The 22,518-nt window shown below is 42.6% G+C and overlaps 1 protein-coding gene across 4 annotated transcripts; it reads right to left on the reverse strand.

Moving 5' to 3' along the window:
• Positions 1-242: 242 nt before the first annotated feature.
• Positions 243-21,565, reverse strand: UPP2 (uridine phosphorylase 2). Of its 4 annotated transcripts, none has more exons than XM_039494983.1 (7): positions 21,300-21,565; positions 19,369-19,486; positions 13,088-13,246; positions 7,593-7,707; positions 6,045-6,254; positions 2,229-2,375; positions 243-1,413 (listed from the first exon to the last, which is right to left on the reverse strand). In XM_039494983.1, exons 1-7 carry the CDS (start codon positions 21,323-21,325, stop codon positions 1,241-1,243), a joined length of 948 nt encoding a protein of 315 aa, XP_039350917.1. In that variant the 5' UTR covers positions 21,326-21,565; the 3' UTR covers positions 243-1,240. The 4 variants fall into 4 exon arrangements, with proteins under 4 accessions (XP_039350917.1, XP_039350918.1, XP_039350919.1 ...); XM_039494984.1 differs by lacking the exon at positions 21,300-21,565 and adding an exon at positions 15,837-15,868 and having other exon boundaries at positions 19,369-19,407; XM_039494985.1 differs by lacking the exon at positions 19,369-19,486 and having other exon boundaries at positions 21,300-21,332.
• Between the last annotated feature and the right edge of the window lie 953 nt (positions 21,566-22,518).

A 22,518-nucleotide genomic window follows, 5' to 3' on the forward strand; every position in this document is an offset into this window, starting at 1 on the left:
AATTTTTTTATTTAATGAACTCCTCAATCAGTGATGAAGATTTCATGAATATTGGTCATACAAGTGTGGGTCTAGGCTAGCTCATGAAAAATACCTTTTTGTAACAGTTTCTTCTGATTCTATTTTCTGTTTAAAATGATAAAAACGTGTTCATTTTAGAGGCCTGAACTCTATTTATTTAATGTGATATATTACATTTATAATATTTAAAATAACAGTTAAACTTCTATACATTACTGTTACAAGATTGTAAGATTCTCATTGCAAACAAGACTTTGAATGGGTCATAAAAATAGGGCCTGAGCCAGAGCCCATTGAAGTAATGGGAAAGTGAAAGATGTGGACTCTGGATCAGGCCATAAGTTAAGTAAAAAAATTCAAACAACAAAAAACCTTTTAGCCATTTGCAAAGTTAGAGATCATGATTTGTATTTCTATGTGCTGACTAGCAAACACATATGAAGGATATAGGACTTGTTAATAATTAAATTTGTATCAATAATATTTATTCTCTCTTTATAAGCTGCCTATCACCTGTGTTTGCTGAAATTCAATGAAGAACAATAATGCCACAAATGCTGATTTGCTTTGGTTTGTTTAGAAAGCCAAAACTAGGCAAACTCAATCACTTTGGGGCCCAAACCTAGACCCACTTAGTGAGCAGTTCCACCATGACAATAATTTTATTTTTGCTATAAGAAGGATTTCTGTGGCCTATCCTTCTATGTTATAGTAATACTTACATACTTTCCATTTCAGACCTTTTCTCAGATATATAAATATGTAAAATTAAACAAAACCAAGCTAGCTAGGTCTGGATCCTGGAACACTACAGGGCCAGATGTTCAGAGGTGCTAAACACCCACAGGCTCTATTATAAATCAGGTTAACTGAGTCCCACTGGGGCTACTTGTGATTACACTCCACACATTTTTATGCCTGTAGAGGGATCTGATGTGGAAAGTGTTTTATAAATAGGTGTTAATTTTATGTGAATGTATATGCCCTAAAATCCCCTTATAGGACGAAACGGCTACATTATAACTGGCTTTAGAGTTTTCACTAGCTATGCATTGAAACAATTTGGAACTATCATTCTGTTTCCTTATAAACAGTTTCATTTATATATGAATTTACTACACAGCAACGTTATATTTATGTCTGCCTATATGTATCAATATACAGAGATAAATACATAAGACATTCATTTTGTGTATTGGCAGGGTATATTTTCCCTTAGTTATTCAGGAAAAATGCATAGTAATTCCATTTGGTTATATAACCCAAGACACTTTTTGATAAAAATTGAGATCAGATGCTGAGGCCGTCGCTGATATTCTACTAGAACTTCATGGGGTGCCTTAATCTGGTCACCTTCAAGTCGGTTAAGGAGTGCCACACAGACAACAGCAGCTATAAGAAAAACAAAAACGCCCTTTTAAGTAACTTATGATATACCAAATATGCACGGTATTTGCTACAGTAAAGAATTATATTCCTAGCACACATAGATAATGCAGGTTTTGTTGAGGGAGGGGTTAAATGAAGGGCTCAATATACCTCCCTGGGAAGATCCAGCAGAGGGCAACAAAAATGATTAGTTGGGGATTGGCCCTGCTTTGAGCAGGGGATTGGACTAGATGACCTCCTGAGGTCCCTTCCAACCCTGATATTCTATGATTCTATGTAAGCTACGCTTCCTGGAACTTACAGGGGCAGCTGTACTGGAGAAGCAGAGGCAGTGTCATCATAACTACTCCCCCCCACCCCCTTTGCAGGTCTGGAGCTTCAATCTAAGCTTTATCCAGAGCTCCTTAGGAGCTCAATTGGCAGAGGTTGCCTGAAAATTCATTCATCACATGCACTGAAAATATGCCCCACAATATGTTAGCAAGAGACAAGTGATCTTTGCAGCTAGTAAAAGAAACCCAGGCATGGCCAGGAAACTTTTCAGAGCTGGGCTGAGTGAAATTTTGGTTTTGCCAAGACAGTTAATTGTTTTTTCTACGCCCTGCACTTCCAAACAAGCAGTTTCAGATAAACATTTTATGAAGCCACTAGATTTGTGTTAATATACTTTTTAATGAAAGAAGCTTGGAATACATTTTTAGTTTTCACATTGTATAAATCCCAGAGCTGACCAAATCCATATGTAGATAAAATTAGGAAGTGTGAAGGTATACAAGAACAAACGTGAAAAGGAAATGGCCTGTGACAAGAAATCCTACCTTTTAGACCACAAAGTCCACATATAGCAGCAAATACAGTTGACTCCATTTCAATATTTCTAACACCAGCATCATAAGCTCTCTTTAAGTACTCCAACTTCTTTTCATTGGAAAAAGAACACAATGCTCCATCTAATCGTCCTTGACCTGGAAAGAAAAAAACCTGTGACTGCTCATCCTTCTATACAATATGGGGTTTACCGTCATAGTAAAACTGGCTGCAGTCTCAGGCAGTTTCTCTCAAAGTGCAGAATTTGTCTAAATTCCACTTAAAACCACATCAAATTGTTATTTTAATAGGGCTTATTAAATTATTTATTTCTTATTCCATTTGCTATGTATTTTTAAAGCCAATCTGCTATGACAAAATACAGCTGAATTTACTATAGAAATTTTAACAAAACTGAGACCAAAAAAACACCGGTGCATAGAGATATGGTGGCAGATTCTCAGCTGTGTAAGTTGGCATAGCTCTGTGAGGCTCTGGCAGATAAAATCTACAACATACCAAGTTGCTTTAGAAAAGGATTAACAAATTTAGGTACACATGCCCCTTCCATTATGTGGAGAAAATGGAGATGGAAAAGACCTTTTAATCTTAGTTTTAACTCCTTTTTTTTTTGAAGGGAAATGGTTAATTATAGGAAATCAAACTGGTTTAAGAGAATTTTTTCTTGACAACTTTGTTTTCTATCAGGGGTTCAGACCTCTGTTCTCACTTTTCCAAATCTCTTAGGGCTTGGCTACACTTGCAAGTTAGAGCGCATTAAAGCAGCCCCAGGCACCCTAACTCCCAATGTGTCCACACTGCCAAGTCACATAGAGCGCCTGGACTCTGCAGCTGGAGCACTCCTGGTAATCCACCTCCATGAGAAGCATAAAGCTTGCTGTGCCCCAGCTGAAATGCCTGGGCATCAGTGTGAACGAGGTGATTGGCCTCCAGAACTGTCCTATAATCCCCTGAAGTCAAGTGGTCACTTTTCTCATTGTTTTGAAAGCTCCGTTTCTGACAGCTGGCATGCTTATCTGCTCCGGGACAAAGCAAGCCATTACTGTGGAATGCTGCTGTTGTAAGTGTGTGTGAGAGAGGGGAGGGGGAAGGGGTGGTCTGCTGCTGTCTGAACTTACAAGACAGCATGCTAACATGCTTTCAGCCCCCCAAAACACACTCCCTGTCACATTCCACCCTCCATTTGAAAAGCATGTTGCAGCTACTTGCACCCTGGGATAGCTACCACAATGCACTGCTCTCTGTGGTGTTGCAAGAGCTGCTAATGTGGCCACACCAGTGCGCTTGCAGCTGACAGTGTAAACACAATGGCAGTGTTTTCCCTGTTGTGGTCTCCAAAGGCTGGTTTAACTCCCAGCGCTCTACATCTGCAAGTGTAGCCGTGCCCTCAGACTCAGAATCCATTCAGAAAAACAATTAACTCTCACTCTTACTCTCAAATATTCTAAGGGCCCAATTCTTGGATCTGGCCAAGCTGCCCCCTTCACTGGATGCAGGCAAAGATGCTCTTGCACTGCTCTATTCCCAGGGCTGCCAAGGGCAGTTGTGTCCTCTCACATAATGCAGCACTTAGGTTAGGAAATGGCCTTCAAAGCAATCTATAAGGACTGCATTCCTGGTGGCCCATAACGTTAGCAAAGAGAGCGGGTGAGATCCATGCTGCAAAACTGAGCCCTTCTTTAATAGTGTGCTGGGATAGGTGACCTATGGGATGATTCAGTTTACTTGACTCATTCTATCAGTCTATCACTGTTGGTCCCTAATCTTCCTAATTTAGCAGGTGAGGCTAGATAGTTATCTTCACAATGTTCTTAGTTACTGCTGAGAAAGGACAAAGCCTTTTTTTTAAGTCCCATAGATTATTTGTAGCAGATGGAGACCAGTCCAGAGGGCTGATAAATTTTGCTTAGAAAATAAGTGAATCATTCATTGCGTTCAAGCCTTTACATATGTCTTTAATTGAGGTTTTAGGCTTAGCTATACTTAAAACTGTACAGCTGTGCAGCTGCAGCTCTAGTGCTTTAGTATAGACACCCCCAGCACCGATGAGATGGATTCTCCCGTCAGTGTTGTTAATCCATCTCCCCAGGATGCAGTAGCTAGGTCGATGGAAGAATTCTTCCATTGGCCTAGCACTTTCTACATGGGGACTTAGGTTGGCCCAACTCCACCATTCAGGGTTGTAGATTTTTTACATCCCTGATCAACATAGTTTTGATGAGCAAATTTTCTACTGCAGACCAGGTCTCAGAACACTTTCTAGTAGATCTGAAACAGCCTCTACACAAGTCTCTGTAACAGAGATGTGTAAGGTTGCTACATGGAGCTCAATTCACACATCTTTGCAGCAGCATTCTCTTTGAGTTAGCTTGTAGGTCTGATGTCCAATGAGGAAGAGTAGTCTTGCAATCATTAACTCAGTTAATACTCCTTTAGTGGGGTGGGGGTGGGTTTGTTATCATTAGCTAATCACCAAAGGGAGCAATTATCAAAGGACAAAAAAAGGCTGCTTATCAGCTACTGGATCCATATTGCCCAGCCACCTTCCCTGCTTCTGTCTTTAGATGATTTTTTGACTAAGTAATTGATTTGGGATAGAAGTACTTTATATGCCTTTAGCACGGAAAGTCTGGATCTCTGCAGAAGCATGTGTACAACAGTGGACATATTTCCTCTAGCGGGTTCTGCCTGTAAACTGAGGGCACATGCACATTTCTACAAGTGTGGCTGTATTCAGGCAATTGACTGATAGAACTGCAGCTCCTGGTAAGTGACCTGTCTTGCTAACATCACTGATTTGTTTTTACTAGTATTTTGGAATTGAATTTTGATCTTCAAAGAATTAACCCCTTCTCTCTTGTGCTTATGTTTCTCACTTATCTGTTATGTCCTCGGCTCAGGCAAATGTACACCTAAAACTTTACTACACTGGACAATCCTTTTAATATCATTGTTGTTCCTACTGTTAATCCTCTCAAATGGCTTTTTATTTAAGTAAAACATGGCCTTGAGAAACACACAGATGGCTGCATTTGCAAGCAGATCCAAAGGTTTATAAATAGTCCTCCAATTATTAATTCTCCATTTATTCTGTTTCATCCACTTTGCAATCAGCATTTAATTTTGTAAAGGAAACAGTTCCAGGATATTGCCAAGGATCTAAGGTTTATTTACACAAATGCCACACACTTACTGACATTTTTCTTCTGTTAGGTAATTCCGAAGCTATAATCCTGTCATAGGAAGTAACTTAGTGTAACCCATCTGTTAAAATTATGTTAAGATTATAGACAAGGGGCTATTTACTTTAACCGCTTAATGTTATGTGCCTATTGCTTTCAAAGATTCACTGAGTATATGCTGGTTTCTGTGGCTCAGTAGGGCTGAGGGACAGCAGGAAGTGCTATCCAGGGAATCCTATACTTTCCTAAGGGAGTGAGTGCTGTCCAGAATGAATTGTAATGCTTGATTCACTGCCATGGTTATAATAATATTTTCTTTGCAGATGTGATGTTGTTACAAAATTTGACTAAGTGGCAGATGCAAATAGAGACCAATTACACTATGGTTAATGGTTCTGTTAATTGGTATGACATATTATGAAAGTAGTTCCATTTCTGACCTGTAAACAAGTCTCTAAAATATATGGTGGATCAAATACTAAAGTCCTTCCTTGCGTTTTACTCAGCACTTACTCAGGGAACTCTCTCGCTGACTGCACTGGTCATTTTGCCTGAGCAAGGGTTTCAGGATCTGGTCTTACGTTTGAAAAAGAAAATGAATAGAAAATTAGAGATACTCCTCACCTTCATAAAAATCATAGGTGCACATAGTATGCCCAATAAGTGTTGGAAAGTCATGAATCTCTTTGCTGCAGTTCAGTAGCTCCTCAACAAGGTCCTTATCAAGTTCAGTGCTTCGTACAACTATATTATCCAGTATCACCTGCTCAAACTGAGCCTTAAAAAATGAATCCACTGCAATGTCTGTTATTACAACAGTTCCAGGGTCAATGCCTGCAGAAGTGGGGATTGGGGATAGGTTAGTGCTACGTAATAGTTATAATTTAGATTATAACCTAATTTATAAAATTAGTAAAATCTTAATTAATATGAATATTTATCAGCAAAATATATATATGAGAGAACCATTCAAATACATACAAAGTAAAACTCAGGAAGTGCACATATCTGGATATGAAGGGTTGCAAAGGGAATATGTTGGTTAAAGAGTATTTATTTCTTCTGACATATAGGTGGGGCAAGGAAAGTTCATGTATAGCTATTGGTTTGTATGTATGATTTGTCTATGTTTTAATGAATATTTGCTTAGGGTGAAAAGATAGGCATATTTATTTTGAATTCTAAGCCTCCCCTGCCCTCCTCCCAAAAAACTGTGCATCTTAGGCCCTGTACTCCTAAAAGGTAAAGGAGATTCTCAGTTAGCTAATTCACTAGGGGCTGTGGGCGTTTTGAGCAGATTAGCTTTCTGTCCCACTACTGCTATGATGTTCCAAATGACCTTCTATGCAGGTGCAGCAGAGCGACAAATGTGAAGTCCTAAGGTGTCCATGGAGTGGTTAAAATACTTTATTGTGCTCCTCAATTTGAGTTTAATCCTGAAGGGTTTATGCAATCAAAGCTCTCATTGAAGGAAATGGGAGTTTTGCCTGCATCCAGACTGAATGATCAGGCCTGCTTTATTTCCATTACATAGTTATTCCAATTCCTCTCTGAGAGTTAATCTAAATTTATATTTTCTGAACTTCAAGTTAATGGGGTCATTACTATTGACTGAACACTTCCATTGTAAGAGAGAGATTTCTTAGTTCCCATTCCTTGCCTATCTTTGCCATTCATTCTTAGACTGTAAGTTCTCTGGGACAGGAACTGTCTCTCCATTCATGTTTGTAAAGCACCCCGCACAATAGGGCCCCAATCTTGATTAGGATTTATGGGTTTGACGTACAAAAACAATTGATTATACTTATTATTATTAACTGAGTGAAAGATGTTTTATTAGGGTGAAACTTTCCATGCATGGTATCAGCTTATGGGTGAGTATTTTGGGAAATAAGAGTAAACTGCTGTCAGCTGGTTTGGGTCTGGAAAGAGTATTATTCAGATGTATTAGATTTCAAGATATCATGTTTTATGAAAATGTATGTTTCTGCTAAACCAGCCATTAGAAGTTTGATATTTGTTGACCTGAAATAAAATCTCATGTTTTGTTTGATGTTTGAAGACCTGAAAAAAATAAAAAATATGAAAAGCCCCTAATAACTTGACCTATTGCTTAGCTGCGTTTTATTAAACGTCCTTTCCAGTATGGCAGTAGTAAAGCTGGTAGCTCACCTAAGCCCCCAGAAGTACCGATGCGTATAATAGTAACATCACGGCATTTTGCATGGTGTAGTAACTTGATTAGTTCATGAAGCATAATAGAAATGGAAGGAACACCCATCCCGTGCTATTGAGAGAAAAGAAAATGAAGGCATCATTAATCATCATTTTGTTCAAGCTGATGCATATTTATAAAATTACTTCAGAATATCACTATATAGCCAGAGCTATCCTGTTCCCATTGATATCAATGGGAGATTTCTGTGGGAGAAGCATCGGACTCTGAATCATACCTTCATGGATTGGGGCATTCATATGAGGGGCCAGCTTCTCTGTACTCTCTCTGATCCCACCTGACAGCATGGCAACAGGTGAAGTTGTACTGATGATGGTTCTCTGTGTGCACCTACTATGCTCCCTATCCACATACCTCTTGCGGAGTTGGCAGCACAGAGATGGAGCCCAGGGAATGAACAGTGTCAGGTTAAGCATTAGTTCCCACAGGTGTTTTTCTCCAGATATATTAGGGAATTATGCCATATAGAAAGCTCTTTGGAGCAGGGACTGTCTCTTGTTCTGTCATGCTTGGGAGGAGCTCCCTGTAAACATCTGCAAAGCTACCTCATTATCCACCTTCACACCCCTCCTCAAAACTCTCCTACAAAAACATGACAATGGTTAGGCTGCTGGTGTGCTGAGACCACTGCCTAGTATGGTGACCAACATTGTCTCATTGTTTTCTTTCATTCCTCTGTCTGTGTCCATCTGTTGTCTCTTGTTTTATTCTGAGACTGTAAACTGGTTGGGGCAGGGACCATTGTGCTGTGTTTGTATCTAGCACAGCGGGGTCCTGGCCCATGACTAGAGCTCCTAGTGCGATAGCAAGACAAAAAAATCAGTTATAAATATAATAATATGTTTGTGAAGTGCCAGGCACAACAGGGCCCCAGTATCAGTTGGGGTCCCTAGGTGCTATTATAATGCAAATAATAAGAAGATTATTGTAATAATGGAGAGGCTACGACCCACCCGGAATTGCTCTCACCCCATGGAGCCCCAAACACTTCACAGGTCCAGTTTCTTCTATACCCTGTAGCTGCTTTATACTGCACTGGCAATACAAAGTATCCCTGCAGCCAACATAGCTGGCAATGGCAAGATCACCTTGTGTGTAGGCCAGGGGCGGCTCCAGACCCCAGCACGCCAAGCACATGCTTGGGGCGGCAAGCCATGGGGGGCGCTCTGCCGGTCGCCGGGAGGGCGGCAGGCGGCTCCGGTGGACCTCCCGCAGGCGTGCCTGTGGAGGGTCCGCTGGTCCCGTGCAGCTTCGGTGGAGCATCTGCAGGCACGCCTGTCGGAGGTCCACTGGAGCCGCGGGACCGGCGACTGGCAGAGCGCCTCCCGCGGCATGCCGCCCTGCTTGGGGCGGCGAAATGTCTAGAGCCGCCCCTGGTGTAGGCGCTGTGTTGCAGGCCCTGCGCCACACCCAAACAGTCAATCACTTTACAACACAAGAGTCCAAAGGAGCAAGGCCCTGCAGGTTCTCAAACGGGGTGGTGGTTGGAGAAGGCTCTGCCTGAGGGCTTTACATGCTCTGTGGTCTCTCTTCTGGCTCATTCTTCTGTCTGACTTCCTGGAAAAGAGTTTATTTCTCCTGCAGCTTGTCTAGCACCCTTTGCCTGGGTTTCTGAGCTCTTTTTAACCCATTCCTTCAGTCAGTGCATGTCAGCAGGTCTGGAGGGGCAGGGCTAGCTGGGTCCAGTATTGCCTTTTAAACCCTTCGGGTCCAATGTGGTGTTTGTACTCCCCATCACACAGTTCCTGGGGCCATTGGCAACCATTATAATTTAGAGCACGATTTAGGCTGCTCTAAGTTACGCCACGGGAAGAAGATCAACCTACAGCTCTCCTGGAATAGCTATCCTGAGCTGCGCTGTGCATTCTTCCACTGCAGCCAAGGATGTTCGTCACAGTGCACACATGAGAGGTGTCTGTATTGTGGGAAAGAGTCTGCTGCTTTGGCTCATCTTGCCTCTCTGGGTACGTCTACACTCAAAAAACCCCAAACAAAAAACAAACAAACAAAAAAACTCCCCACAACCCCAAACCCTGCAGCAGCAAGTCTCAGAGCTGGGCTCTCTGAGTTTGGGGAGATAAAAATAGCTCCAAAAACCTTCCCCGTCTCTGGGTTTCAGATCCTGGGCTTCAGCCTGAACCTGAATGTCTACATTGCTATTTTTAGTCCTGTAGTGCAAGCCCAAGTCAGTTGACCTGGGCTCTGAGACGTGCTGCCAGAGGTCTTTTTTGCAGTTTCCTACTACTTTCATCCCCTTTGCCTAAAGTCAGTACAGAGAGAATGTCCTTTCCCTAAATCTGTCTTGTCAGTAAATCAGTTCTGCTTTCAAAAACCCAGAGGCAGGTGTTTTCAAAGGGGTAGGATTTATTTGGACCCAATGGGAACATCATTGGTTCTATCATTTCTTTTTTTCATTTGCAGTGTGTCCCATCTCTCTCTCTATTTGTTATAGGAAGATGGTTTTATTAAGTTTTATTACATTTTATGTGTTAACATATTTTTGTGTTCTTCTTATTCTTGTACAGCTGCCTGGGTTCCTTGCCAGTGCTTTAAAAACATTATTTTTATTAAGAATAGCCAAGGCAGAAATCTCATAAATACCCCTAGTATTTCTGAGCCTGTTTGCATCTTGCTAAAACATGACAGCAGCAGCAACTCAAAACGAATCATCTAATGGGGCACTGGCCAGAAATTTTATCCTACTTACCATCAGAATCATGAAGTGTTCAATTTACAGTGGAAAGTTGCTCCTGACCTAGCCATCATTAATTGGCTGGTTTCTTGATGCCTGAAAGATATCAGTCAACTAATGATGTCTAGGTCAGGAGATATAAAACAAGAACAAATAATTTAGAATTGACAAGTTGTGCACACAGGTAGCCTATGAAATTGTGAAGTTATTACTGTTCTTTTGTCTTCTCTTCTCTTCACTTCCTATTGTTTGGCTCAGTCACGTACTACATCGTGTCTTACACCTTGTCCACACAGACTTCTATTGGTTTAATGAACAGTGTGTTTAAAGCTAATTTAGCTAAAATAGTACAAGTTTGTGTGTAGACAAGGCCTTATATTAGAATTGTATCCTGATAGTGTCACAGTTGTCACTGAATTTTAGACTGAATGAGCAATAATAAAAATGTCATTAGTTCCTCTTTTGTTTTTCCAAGAGCCATGTCTTTTCTGTGTCTGCTTTTTAGGCTCCAGTCCTGCAAACACAAGTGTGTAACTTTACGCAGGTGAGTGGTCTCCTTGACTTCTCATGTGAGTAAAGTTAGGACTACTCAGATGAGTAAAATGACTTATGTAGGTGATTGCAGGATTAAGCTTTTATACCATGCCAAAAGTATTGTTGACATTTAAAGAATAATAACAAAATAAGATTGCGACCGTAAGGCTTTTAGGGAATGGTTGTAATATTTTCAACTATATTTCATAGTTTGGGCATGGTGTGACGTGATCTTACCTCTTGAACTTTCAGATTGCTAAACTGAGCAAAATGTGCCCTCTTTCTGTTGTAACACAGGGACCTTGCAAACTGAATATGCAGGATGCCAAGAAATATGACATGACTCAAACATAAGAATCTTTTTTATAAATCATCATTCTCAGACCTGATCCGGCTTCTATTGAAATCCATGGCGAAACTCCCATTGGCATCCTTGGGAGCAGGAGCAGGGTCCGTGCCTATTAATCTTTTGTCTACACATGTAGTAGAAATGTGGAAAAGGGAAATTCATGAGCGGGCGTGAGCATGTGCTCTAGTCCAGCAGGTCTCAAACTGTTTGGTTGGGAGCCCATTTTAATGGGGTCATCAGGGCTGGCATTAGACTTTCTGGGGTCTGGGGCCAAAGCCCAAGCCCCACCATCTGGGGCCAAAGCTGAAGACCGAGGGCCTCAGCTCTGGGTGGCAGGGGCTCAGGTTACAAGCCCCATGCCTGCAAGCTGAAGCCCTGGGTTTTGGTCCCTCCACCCCCAGTATGGGGTGGTAGGGCTCAGACTTTGGCTCTCCCACCCAGGGCAGGGGGGGCTTGGGCAGGGGCTTTGGTCCCCCCTCCTGGGGCCATGTAATAATTTTTGTTGTCAGAAGTGGGTCACGGTGGAGTGAAGTTTGAGAACCCCTGCTCCAGTCCAAGGATTGAAAGTAAGAGGAAATAATTTATAGAAACCAAAATATCAAGCAACAGCAGATTTTCACTAGGCTTATTGAAGTTTTAAATGTAGCTTTATGAGTGACTGAAAGATTTTACTGGTGAAAATTTTTTGAGTGTAAAGGGAAAATTTGCCACTGGTTTAGTCCATTATGAACGAAAAGCACAGGCATGGGAATCGGGGCATCTCTAGAGAGCAGGCGATGTGACCTTGTGCAAGTCACTTAACCTCTGTGCCTTTGTCTCACCGTAAAATGCGGATAATTACCCTTTCCGCCCTCATAGAATATTGAGAATTTTAACCAATTAGCACTTTTGGATCCTCTGAGGGCAGACACAACAGAAATGCAAAGAGACTGGGAGTGGAATTGTTGATATTTCCAGCTTGTCAACCTCTGAGACAATGAGGCTGTAGCTATGACACTATAACCCCGTAAACACACTATCATACAGAAGGGGTTTTTCCATTGCTGTAGGAACTCCACCTCCCCAAGCGAAGATAGCTTAGTCAATAGAAGCTGTGTCTACACCAGGGTTTAGGTCAGCGTAGCCGCGGTGCTCGGGGGTGGGGAGGATTTTCAACCTAAGACTATGCCAACCTAAGTTTTAAGCATAGATCAGGCCTAAGAGATGTGATGGAAGAAAATTACCTGCTGTGGTAATCACTGTGTTTAAACCATTGGCCAACCTGCTGGCTTGTTGAACTATGCTGTTATTTCTGTATGCACTACCTCTAGGAAATAGCAAATAGAGAACAATGTAACAGTGTTAGCTGTTAGGCTTTTTTGGAAGAATCCAAAACTTTTTCCATCAGTTAAAAGTGGGGTCTTTATGGCTTGGGAGATAGGAGCCTTTTATCTCTAGGTCACAGATTTGAATCCAGCTCAGGTCAGTGGTGCATGGAAGTTATTATATGATGGCTTCTTGACAGACAACATGAAATTAACGTGCTAGATTATCCAATAATCAGTGGATTACCACCATAACTGAGACCCTTCTTGGCAATCTCAACACAGAGGCCAAGAACTGAAGGGCGTGAAGACTTAACTAGCCTCTCACTCCAAGAGGCAGTTCCTCTAGGTCAACATGCTGAGGCTGTTCTTGCAATGCTTCTCCCCAAAATAGGTTCCCTATTCAGTCTCCAGGGCTCTCAATCCAGCAGCTTTCAGAAGCTCTAAGTCCACATGAAACATTTAAGAAAGAAATACAAACAATGTGCTAAATTCTTCAGCTACTGTTGGGCTGAAAATGGAAGTATTTTAGGTACACTATAAAGTACTTACACTGATGGAGAGCACTGGTCCAGCCTTGTACATAGAATACCGATCTGTCCCAGCACAAATATCTTTCAAGTCTTTCCCATCTCCTTCAAGTCCAAGTTCTTTGTGCATGAACTGAGCAAAAGCTTTCATTCTGTTAGGGCTGCCACCAACGCAGACAAACTAGAAATACAATGTAAGATTATATGTACCATTCTAGCTAAAGCAGGGATCAAGACTCAGTCTGCACTTCTAATGTTACACTCAATGGCTCTAGTGGAATCCTATATCCAAAGGGAGCAGATGTGAAAGTAAAGCAACTGCAAGACACAATTATCTAGTCTTGTAAAGTTACTTAATCTTTTTGTGCCTCAGATTATCCCTCTAAAATGGGAATAAGAACTCTTACTTCCATCACAGAACTACTGTGAAGCTTATATTTGTAAAAGTGCATCGAAATCCTCAGATGGAAGGTGCAGTGAGAGTACATAAATGGAAAATATTATTATTTGTTAGGTTTCTGACTATCGCTCATGGGAATGAACAAACTAGGTTCTCTCTTTTAGTGAGGACTATAGAGAATCAGATTAGTTCAAGGATCTAAAAAAATAAGAAATAAAAATTACATATGGTGTTGTTATAGGATTTCACCACTGTACAGCTGTGAATACTTGGCTATTAATTCCTGGCCAAGTAAATGCAAAATAACATCAGTGTAATATATGCACTGAATTTAAGTTGTTACTATTGCTACAGACAGCAAAGCAGAAACAGATGTTAGAGTAGTTAATGGTCTAATTTGTTCTATCAACAGTATCAACAAGAATTACTGAGCATTGCTGGAGACATAAAAACAATGGGAGGGAGATAACATTTCACAAATGACATTATTTTCAAAAATCTAACTCTACATTTAAAATGCAACTAAATGTTCCCCTCTGTCAACCTGATTTTAAATCTGGCTGCTGAGGTCAGAAGTAACATGAGGTTTCAGACCACCAACACAGTCTCTAGTGGATACTTGTTTACACTGTAAAACTATTGTACAATTTCCCACACAGTGCTCAGGAAAAAGAGAGGTCTGGGACAGTTGCAGGTTGAAATGAGGTGTTTGGCAGAGCTGTGGGGAGAGCTTAACTGCCAGTGTTACTGCTAGGCCCTCACTTTCAGGTGTACCACATTTGTCCCCCAAAAATATGCTTTAGGAAATTGTAGGGCTTGTCTACATGGGGGGATCCACAGCTTTTGAAGTTAATCCACTTTGAAAACGTTTGTGTACACACAACATGCATCATGTAGTGCACTGACTCCTCATGTACTGTGAACTCTGCAGTCCTCTTTTAAAATGAACTAACTTCTGTGAAGCGAGTTAGTCCAGTCTAGTGTTCGTGTGTAAGCAATCATGGTGCAAATTACTTTGGCAGTCCTTCAACAGCTGTCTCACTCCGCTTTGTGAGTGACCGTTACTGACCTGTCTGTTTACCTGTGTCCCCTCCCCTATTTATAAGCTGGCACAGTGCCAGATTTTGTCCATTCGCTCCTAGATTCCAGTTTATCACAATACCTGCGATAATACTCCAGAAGCCCCATTATATGCCTCAAGCAGCCACCTGCATCGAGACCCCGAATCTAACCACTATCTGGAGAGAAACATCAATGCAGGAAGCTCTTGTGGCCAGCCACAAGAATAAAGACCTTTTTGTGGACATTGCTCGGCAGATTTCTCTGAGGAGCCATGACCAGCATACTGAACAGTGACAGATAAAGAGCAAACAGCTCATGAGCACCTACATTACATGGAGGGACAACAGGAAAAATCCTTCTAGGGATATGTAACCTGTCAATTTTTTTGAGGAACTGAACAGGACTTTGCATAGCTGCATGACCACCCAACCCAGGTGGCCTGCTGGCCACCTTCTCTCTTCCCCTCCACCCTCACCCCCCCCCACTCCCAGAGGATTACATGCAAGATACATTGGGCTATGAACATGAAGAGGCCAGTAAAGGGATCTCCCCATAAAGCCAGGATCGGTTCAGGACCCAGGACCCTGATGCTGGCCATGTAGAACATGAGCCCAATTCCTGCACTGTAGCAACCAACCTCAGTCCCCAGACAGCCACCCAGGCCAGGACTGAGGCTGATCCTATGGAGGGAAACTCAGCATGTAAGTTTTTTAAATTATTTTTTAATGATTTACTATTTAACTTTTAATTGATGCTGCGGCTGTACTGTCATACTGGCTTCTGTTCTGGGCATCCCATGGCCACGGCCATTGATAACCCCATGGTCTCTGCCTGCCAGCCTCCCTAGACAAACATTGTCCATTGCCCTCCTAGCCCTGTTAACCTTTCCAAAATGATACCTACCCTCTGTCTCATGCTAAACCCCAACTACTGACCAATTTCAGGCCTATGCCGTGGAAGACACATGCCCGTGCTCCGATCTCCTTTTCCCCTTCCCTCAGCTGGTAACAGTGAATGCTTCAGGCAATCATTGCAGAACCCTGTGTATTTTTTCTTTTCACTTTCTATATGCCTGCAGGGTATATATCTAAGCACAATCTAAGAGAAACGGCTCAATTTTTGTTCTGAGATTATGAGGAATAGCTGCATCATGGCTATCCTCTCTGGTATAGCTAGTGACTCTCTTCCACTCCTGCAGCACTTCTGGAGGGACTATCTTGGCGATTAATGTCACAGCGTATCTCACTGGTCTGCCTTTTGCCTTTTTGAATAAGGGGGCGGGGGGATTCTCTGCCGTCTAGTCACCCACCTCAGCATAACCTCATCCAGGGTCAGGACAGCCTAAAAGAGATGGAGAAGGGATTACTATACAACTCACCCCCAGATTCACCCTGCTAAACCCTTTGACACCATATAGGCACCTAAATGGCACAGCAAAACTAGGCAGGGGACTTAATTCCCAAGCCCGCCTCACCCAACCTCACCCTCCAAAGAACAATGGCAAAGCCACACAGATTCACTGTACAGACAAAAATCCCAACACAAACACCACACACCATCTTCCAGGTCCCCCCAAGACTGGGAAGAAATGCAGAGAAGTATAGGCAGAAACACATGTTAAAAAAAATAGCTATCACAGCCTTCCTAGAATGTGAACAATAACTGCTTGTCATTTCTTTAATACCTCCCAACTGCTGTGCACCTGCACTGATCAGACCCTCAAGAACAGGGCCTTTACCAACAGCAGAATAAACCTGAGAGGGAGAAAAGGGAAAAGTCCTGTGGAAATGTTCATGGACACCAATACAAAATCCTACAAAACCCTCAAAAAATGCAGAGGGGGGAGGCAGTATCTGAGAACTGAGCATGAAACTGACAAGGAGCTTTCTGGGAAATGGTTGCAGTAGCAAAGGACAGTGTGGCAATTGCCAGGGAAAGCACTGCATTAGTCAAAGACAGTATGGAAAGAGACAGGGAGATGTAGAGGCAACTCCTGGAGGCAATATAACGCCAAAATGCCCTGTTGCAGCACATATTACTCTTAAGGCAGCAGGCAGTGTTTTCTTTCAGCTGCTTCCAACAGTGCAAACATTCTGCAAACATTCTGCAAACAGTGCCATCTCCCTTTCCCACCCCGCTGTCATTCTGAGGCTACTAAGGTAGTGGGTAAACAGTTCCTTCCTTCCTTCTGTCCAAGTGGCCTAGGAATGGCTTCATTAACCAGGGGAGCAGAGGGTAAGCAGGTCTCCCAGGAGCAATATCTACACCATTAATGTCCGTAGTGTTCCCGGGGCAAAACATCCTACAATTGTGGTCCCTTTTAAACCATCCTACAAGCCCTTGGGATCACCCTGGAGAAATACCTCTGAGCCCTGATCGGGGGCAAATAACAGGCACATGAGTCCCATAAGTTGCCCAATATAGTTTCGGAATCCCTTGCATGTAAAACCATCAATAACCTCCTGAACATTACCAAGCTTTATAACCTGGTACAACAGTACCTTTTCCATGGCATCACACACAGTGGCCCCAACATCTGATCTCGCCGTGCTGAACTGGTTCACAACAGAGCAGTAGCATTCAGGGGTGGCCAGCTTCCAGATAGCAATGGTGACCCGTAATCTGCCTGTTCACAGGTCTGGGGCACTGCATATTGGCATGCTACCGCTGTAGTGCTGGAATTAGTTCAGCATGTATCTCACAAAAGGTTGCGTTCCCCATTCTGAAATTCTCTCATCACTGCTGGCTGCCCCAGGTTTGCAGATCAAGCCATTCCCACCAATCTGTGCTGGTTTCCTGAGCCCAGAAACCATGTTGCATACTGTGAAGCTGCTTAAGGAACAAGTCCTCCACTCCCAGTTGGTCAGTGTTTTCCTCTTCATCCTCATCTGTGTCCCAGTTCCACCACCGCTGAGGACGCTCTTGTTGTTGGAGGAGCTGCTGCTGATGCCACATCATCTGCTCAGTGGTGTGGTAGGCAAAGTCCCAAGTCGAATTCATCCAGCTTTGAATCCTGAAACACTGCCCAAGCAGCCTCTGCACATTTGAGGTTGCCAGCATAGTTGCAGGGCATTGTTGGGTCCAGGTTGACTAGCAGCAGTTCAAAAGTGGCACAAGCCTGCCCATAAAGGAAGTACGGCACAAAGACAGATGAATCATGGGATTTTAAAAAAATGTTGAAGTAGCTTGGCTTCCGCTCTGCATCCCACAAGACAGCAAGAAAAATCCCAGAATAAACACCACTCAGCAGCGAAGCATGGGAATGCCACACTCTCAGTTTACAGCAAACTGTAGCCGTATGTACACACTGATGTGCATCAACAGAGGATACATCATCCCGTATGCACCCTATTATGGGGCCTGGGTATGGTGTGTTACCTGACGCTCAGCAAAAAGTTGTGCATTAACCCCCCCTTCCTCAACATGTAGACAAGCCCTTAGTCAATAAACAGAAAAAATTTGTAATCATAAGATGCATTTCGACCTCAGATCTCAATTGGAAACATCAAGTCTTATGTCACTTGCCTCAAGTAGATGATGGCCAGATACTTCAAGCCAAATATTCCTCCCCTGTGTAACTCCACTGATGTCATGGCAGGTTGGAAACTAGATTTTACCGATGTGGGTTTTATTAAAGAAAACTTGTTTGGGTTTCTGACCATATGATGAACTACAGAACTTTGTAGATTTGGGGCAGAAAGAATATTTGCATATATACATTTCTGTATAACATCTTACTTTGGCTATGAGGATGAGTAGAAATTCCTTGAGAAATTGAGGTGAAAGCCATTCTCTGAAGTAATTTAGAATCCGTGTTGCTGGTGCAGCAATGGAGCACATCCATCTTTCCTCAATAATAAAATACGTAGAGTTGGAAATGACAGCTATCACCGACACGATGGGCCAAATTAATCCTTTGAAGTCAATGTACTCTCTCAGTTCTGAAGTCAGTAGAACTCGGCCACAGAGAATTTTACCTCATTATGTCTGTGATAGGTTTCGTTTTTGAGTCTACATATTTTATGGAGAAAAGACGGGTAATCTCCACTGCAGCACAGTTTTAGTAAGTTGCTTCACAGAATGGCATTGGCCTATTGGAAGTTTAACTCATCTGCCTGGTCAGACCTAAGAAGACACTAGATCAGGGGGGATTCTAAATCCCGCGCACACGGCGCTCTGTGGGCAGCCCAGAGCCCTTTGAATCCCAGCCGTGGCTGGGATTTAAAGGGATCAGGGCTCCCTGCCGCTACGGGCAGCCCAGAGCCCTTTGATTCCCGGCTGCGGCTGGGATTTAAAGGGCTCAGGGCTTCCCGCGGCTGTGGGCAGCTCACAGCCCTTTGAATCCTGGCTGGATTCAGGCTGGGGCTGGGATTTAAAGGGCTCGGGCTCCCCTCAGCAGCAGGAGCTCTGGGCCCTTTAAATCCTTGCCCCAGCCCCGCAAAGCTCCGGTTCCCCCGGCTGCCAGAGCCCCGGGCCCTTTAATTTGCCCCGGAGGGCTCCCAGCCACCTCTTCAGCTGGGAGCCCCTGGCTGATTTAAAATCAAGTATCATCTCCCCATCCACAACCTTCCTTTTTGGCCCACAGCTGTTTTGGTGGGGTGGCGCTGGGGAAGGAGGGTTTGTTTCTGCAGGGCTGAGGGGCCCTGGGGCGGGGTGTTTCTGTGGAGCCGGGGGGTTTCGGCCCTCAGCTGTTTTCTTTGGAGTAATGTGGCCCTCGCCGCTTTACGAGTTGTGCATGCCTGCACTAGATAAAGGTAACAGTAAGAGATGTTTGAAGAAAGGCGAGTACGAAGGAAATGATTTGTATTTAGAGCTATTGTAACCTTTGCATTTTTGTTTACCTTTACGTCACCAAACATCACTGGTAGGTTGTGTGTTTTAGTTCCTAAATTGAAGTGATAAAGAACATCTTCGTCCATTGAATCCAAATGAGGGTTTTTAACATGAACAAGCCCATTTCTGAAAAAAAGTTGGGAGAGGTTTTATGGACAAGTCAGATCAAACAAAGAAGGGAATTCATGACACAAGAGACAGTATCTGAATGTTCAGTTGGAAACTTAGATTCATTGTTAGAATGTTATGCTCTTGACATCAAGGCTACGTGTCATAGATCCAACCACTGGGGATGTCCTCTTCCCAGTCAGTTTTTACTGTTCTGTAGATGCCCCCTCGATGCAGCTGCAGGACTCGAGCACCTTCACACTCACTACTTTCCTCAACATTTTTTATGTAATTGCATCTCTGCTATTGGTCATGTGACTGAAACTGTCAAGTGAGAAGCAGGGTTGTAGTAGAGAGCCTCTGATTTCTGCCACTGGTATAAAACATGGAGCATGGGGTCTGGTACCACCACCTGCGAGGTGTAGAGTGGGTGACTGCAGAGGAGTCCATCAGAGAGATTATTGTGTCTCATGAGCAAACCATTACCCCTGTAGGAATGGAGTGAGCTGCGTAGGCTCCTTCCCAAAATAATGCAAAGCGGGAGGAGAAGGAAGAGAATAGGATCCGCAGGGGAAGCAAAAGTGCAGGGGAATGGACAGATGGGATAGAAGGAGAGAGTGGGGGGAGGTTTTTGGGGGGATTGGAATGAAGAAGGAAATAAGGAATAGGGAGAGTAGGATATCACTGGTGGTGGCATTAAAGGAAAAGGGGACCTACCATATAGTGAGTGGAGAGGTGTGAGTGTAAGACAGACAGACTACAGAGGAGAAAGAACAAGAAAGAAAACCTGTGAGGACACAAAAGTGGGAGGGAGGGAGAGAAACAAGAGGAGAGGCAGAGTTCGAAGATCTGGAAAAATCCATTCTGTCAGAACTGAGAAAAGCTCCTCAGGAAGACCCAGTGCAAACATCGGGAAATACAGGAGCAACAAGGAAAGAGCTAATGGCTCAATTTAGGAAGGAAAACAAAGGGAGGATGGGAGGCAAGGCTGCCCCATTGCATTCAGCATTAAAGTGCTTGCATACTGCATCTGTTCCAAATAAATTGTTTCCTGGGTTGGTCCTTCCAGACAGCCAGCTGGATTTGGGATTCATATCCAACTTCTTCCCCACTAACTCCACTAGCCCCTTTATTTAATTCTGAATTGGCTGCAGTGCCAGCATCTGCCTATAGTTTGCTGCCAAGGCTTTGATGCTGGGTCCCTTCATGGGTTCTAAGCAGCTGGCCGGCTCAGACTCCTGTTAGAAACTATTTCAGTAGGTGGACCCAGTATTCCCACACTTCCAGTATTACCACTGCAGTCACTGGCTGTTAATGTCTAGGGAAAGTCTTGCCAAAGACATGTCTCTGGAAATGTTTAATGTAATATTAACCATTTTTTGCAGCTATTACACAATCATTAGAAACCTTAAATACTTTGTAACTCTTATCTACACAAAGTTCAGCAAAAAAGTCAATATTTTCCACTAACTGTAGCAATGGGAAGAACCGTAACTCTTTCTTTAATACAGTTCTCCCAGAATTGATGGATAAATAATGCACTTAAACACTGAGTCTATATTATCTTACATACAGGAGTTTGCTGAAATTTTAACAAAAGTTGTGATTTTCATATTGTCCCAACATCTTGATAAATCACTGGGCAATAATCTGCATTTAAAGTGAGATTCATAAGACAATGGGGTTTCAGTTTGCATTCCTTTTCCAGTTGTATAATAAATGCAAGAGGATTAAATAGCAGTATAGTTCAGTGTTCAAAATAAAAGCTAAAACAAAGCCTAGAAAACAACTATCTTATCAAAACAAATTCAAAACTCACTCATTTACTTACCCAGCATAACCTTTCCTTTCAGTCATAGCGGGCTTACTGGAGTCCGTTAAAAGGGATGTTATGACTTCCCCACTTTCAGAAAGCACTCCTTGGTTGACGCCAGGTAAGGACAAACTCTTCTGTTGCTACAGCTGCTAATTTATAGGATCTAATATGAATATCTGAAGAAGCTTGGCAGTGAGTTAAATACCCTCTTTTCACTTAGTGTTATTCTAAGAACAACAATGGAACTTTTTCTCTTATGTTTTCTAGTCAACCAGTCAGATGCAAAATATTCCTCTTCCTGGAGATGCATTGCTATTTGTTTCAGTAGATCATCATCAGATCAGCATTCAGATTGGCTGTTTCTGAAGGACTGTCACGTCTCATCTTAACTCACCTCCCATTCTTATGGTAAAGCCTCAGATTGGCTATTTTTGAAGGAGTGTCGTTTCTAACTTTGTTACCTCCCATCATTATGCTGAGGTAACCGAAGGGCCAGGGCTAGCTAACCTCCTGCTGTTGATATACTTACTCTTTGATCAGGGACCCTGGTTCTCACACTTGGCAGTCATCCCAGCATGAGGCTCATGTGGCACATGTACATTCTGAAAACAAAAGGGTTGGAGAATACAAATTGTCTGCCTATTTTCATAATTCCATAGGGTTCTGTTGAAAATGCATGTAAGGTACATGTGACAGCCAGAGCCAGGAGAACCTAGGTGTTTTTGGATCACAAGGATTTGTGCAAATTAGAGCTGGTCAGAAATGTTTGTGTGGCAAAACATTTATAAGAAATGCATCTATTTGAAGAACGTTTGTTTGGAAAGAAAAAATTGAAGAACAGCACTTTGATAAGGTTGAAGTGGAATGTTTCAATTCTTCTGTAACGGGACTTTTTGATTTTCTGTTTCAAAATTACTTTTTGTTTCAATTGCTTAATTTTCTATAATATAACATAAAATAAAAGTTGAAAACAGAACAAAAGGTTTTGATCACCCCAAAATGAAACTGTTTTCAGAATTTTGTTTCATGGGAAATTTTGAATTTTTTCTTTTGTTCACTTATGGAAGTGGGAAAAAAATTCAATTCCCAGCACTCCCTGTGAAATGAAAAATGTGGTCCCTGCCATGGTCTAATGCAAAACATTAGATTTGATTTTAACTGATGATGGCTTTCATCTCCTGAGCTTTGCTTCCATGTGCAAAACAACCCAAATTCTCAAAGTTGGTTTTGAGTT

The sequence above is a fragment of the Mauremys reevesii genome, linkage group 11 (genome assembly GCF_016161935.1).
Source record: "Mauremys reevesii isolate NIE-2019 linkage group 11, ASM1616193v1, whole genome shotgun sequence".
Classification (NCBI taxonomy): domain Eukaryota; kingdom Metazoa; phylum Chordata; order Testudines; family Geoemydidae; genus Mauremys; species Mauremys reevesii.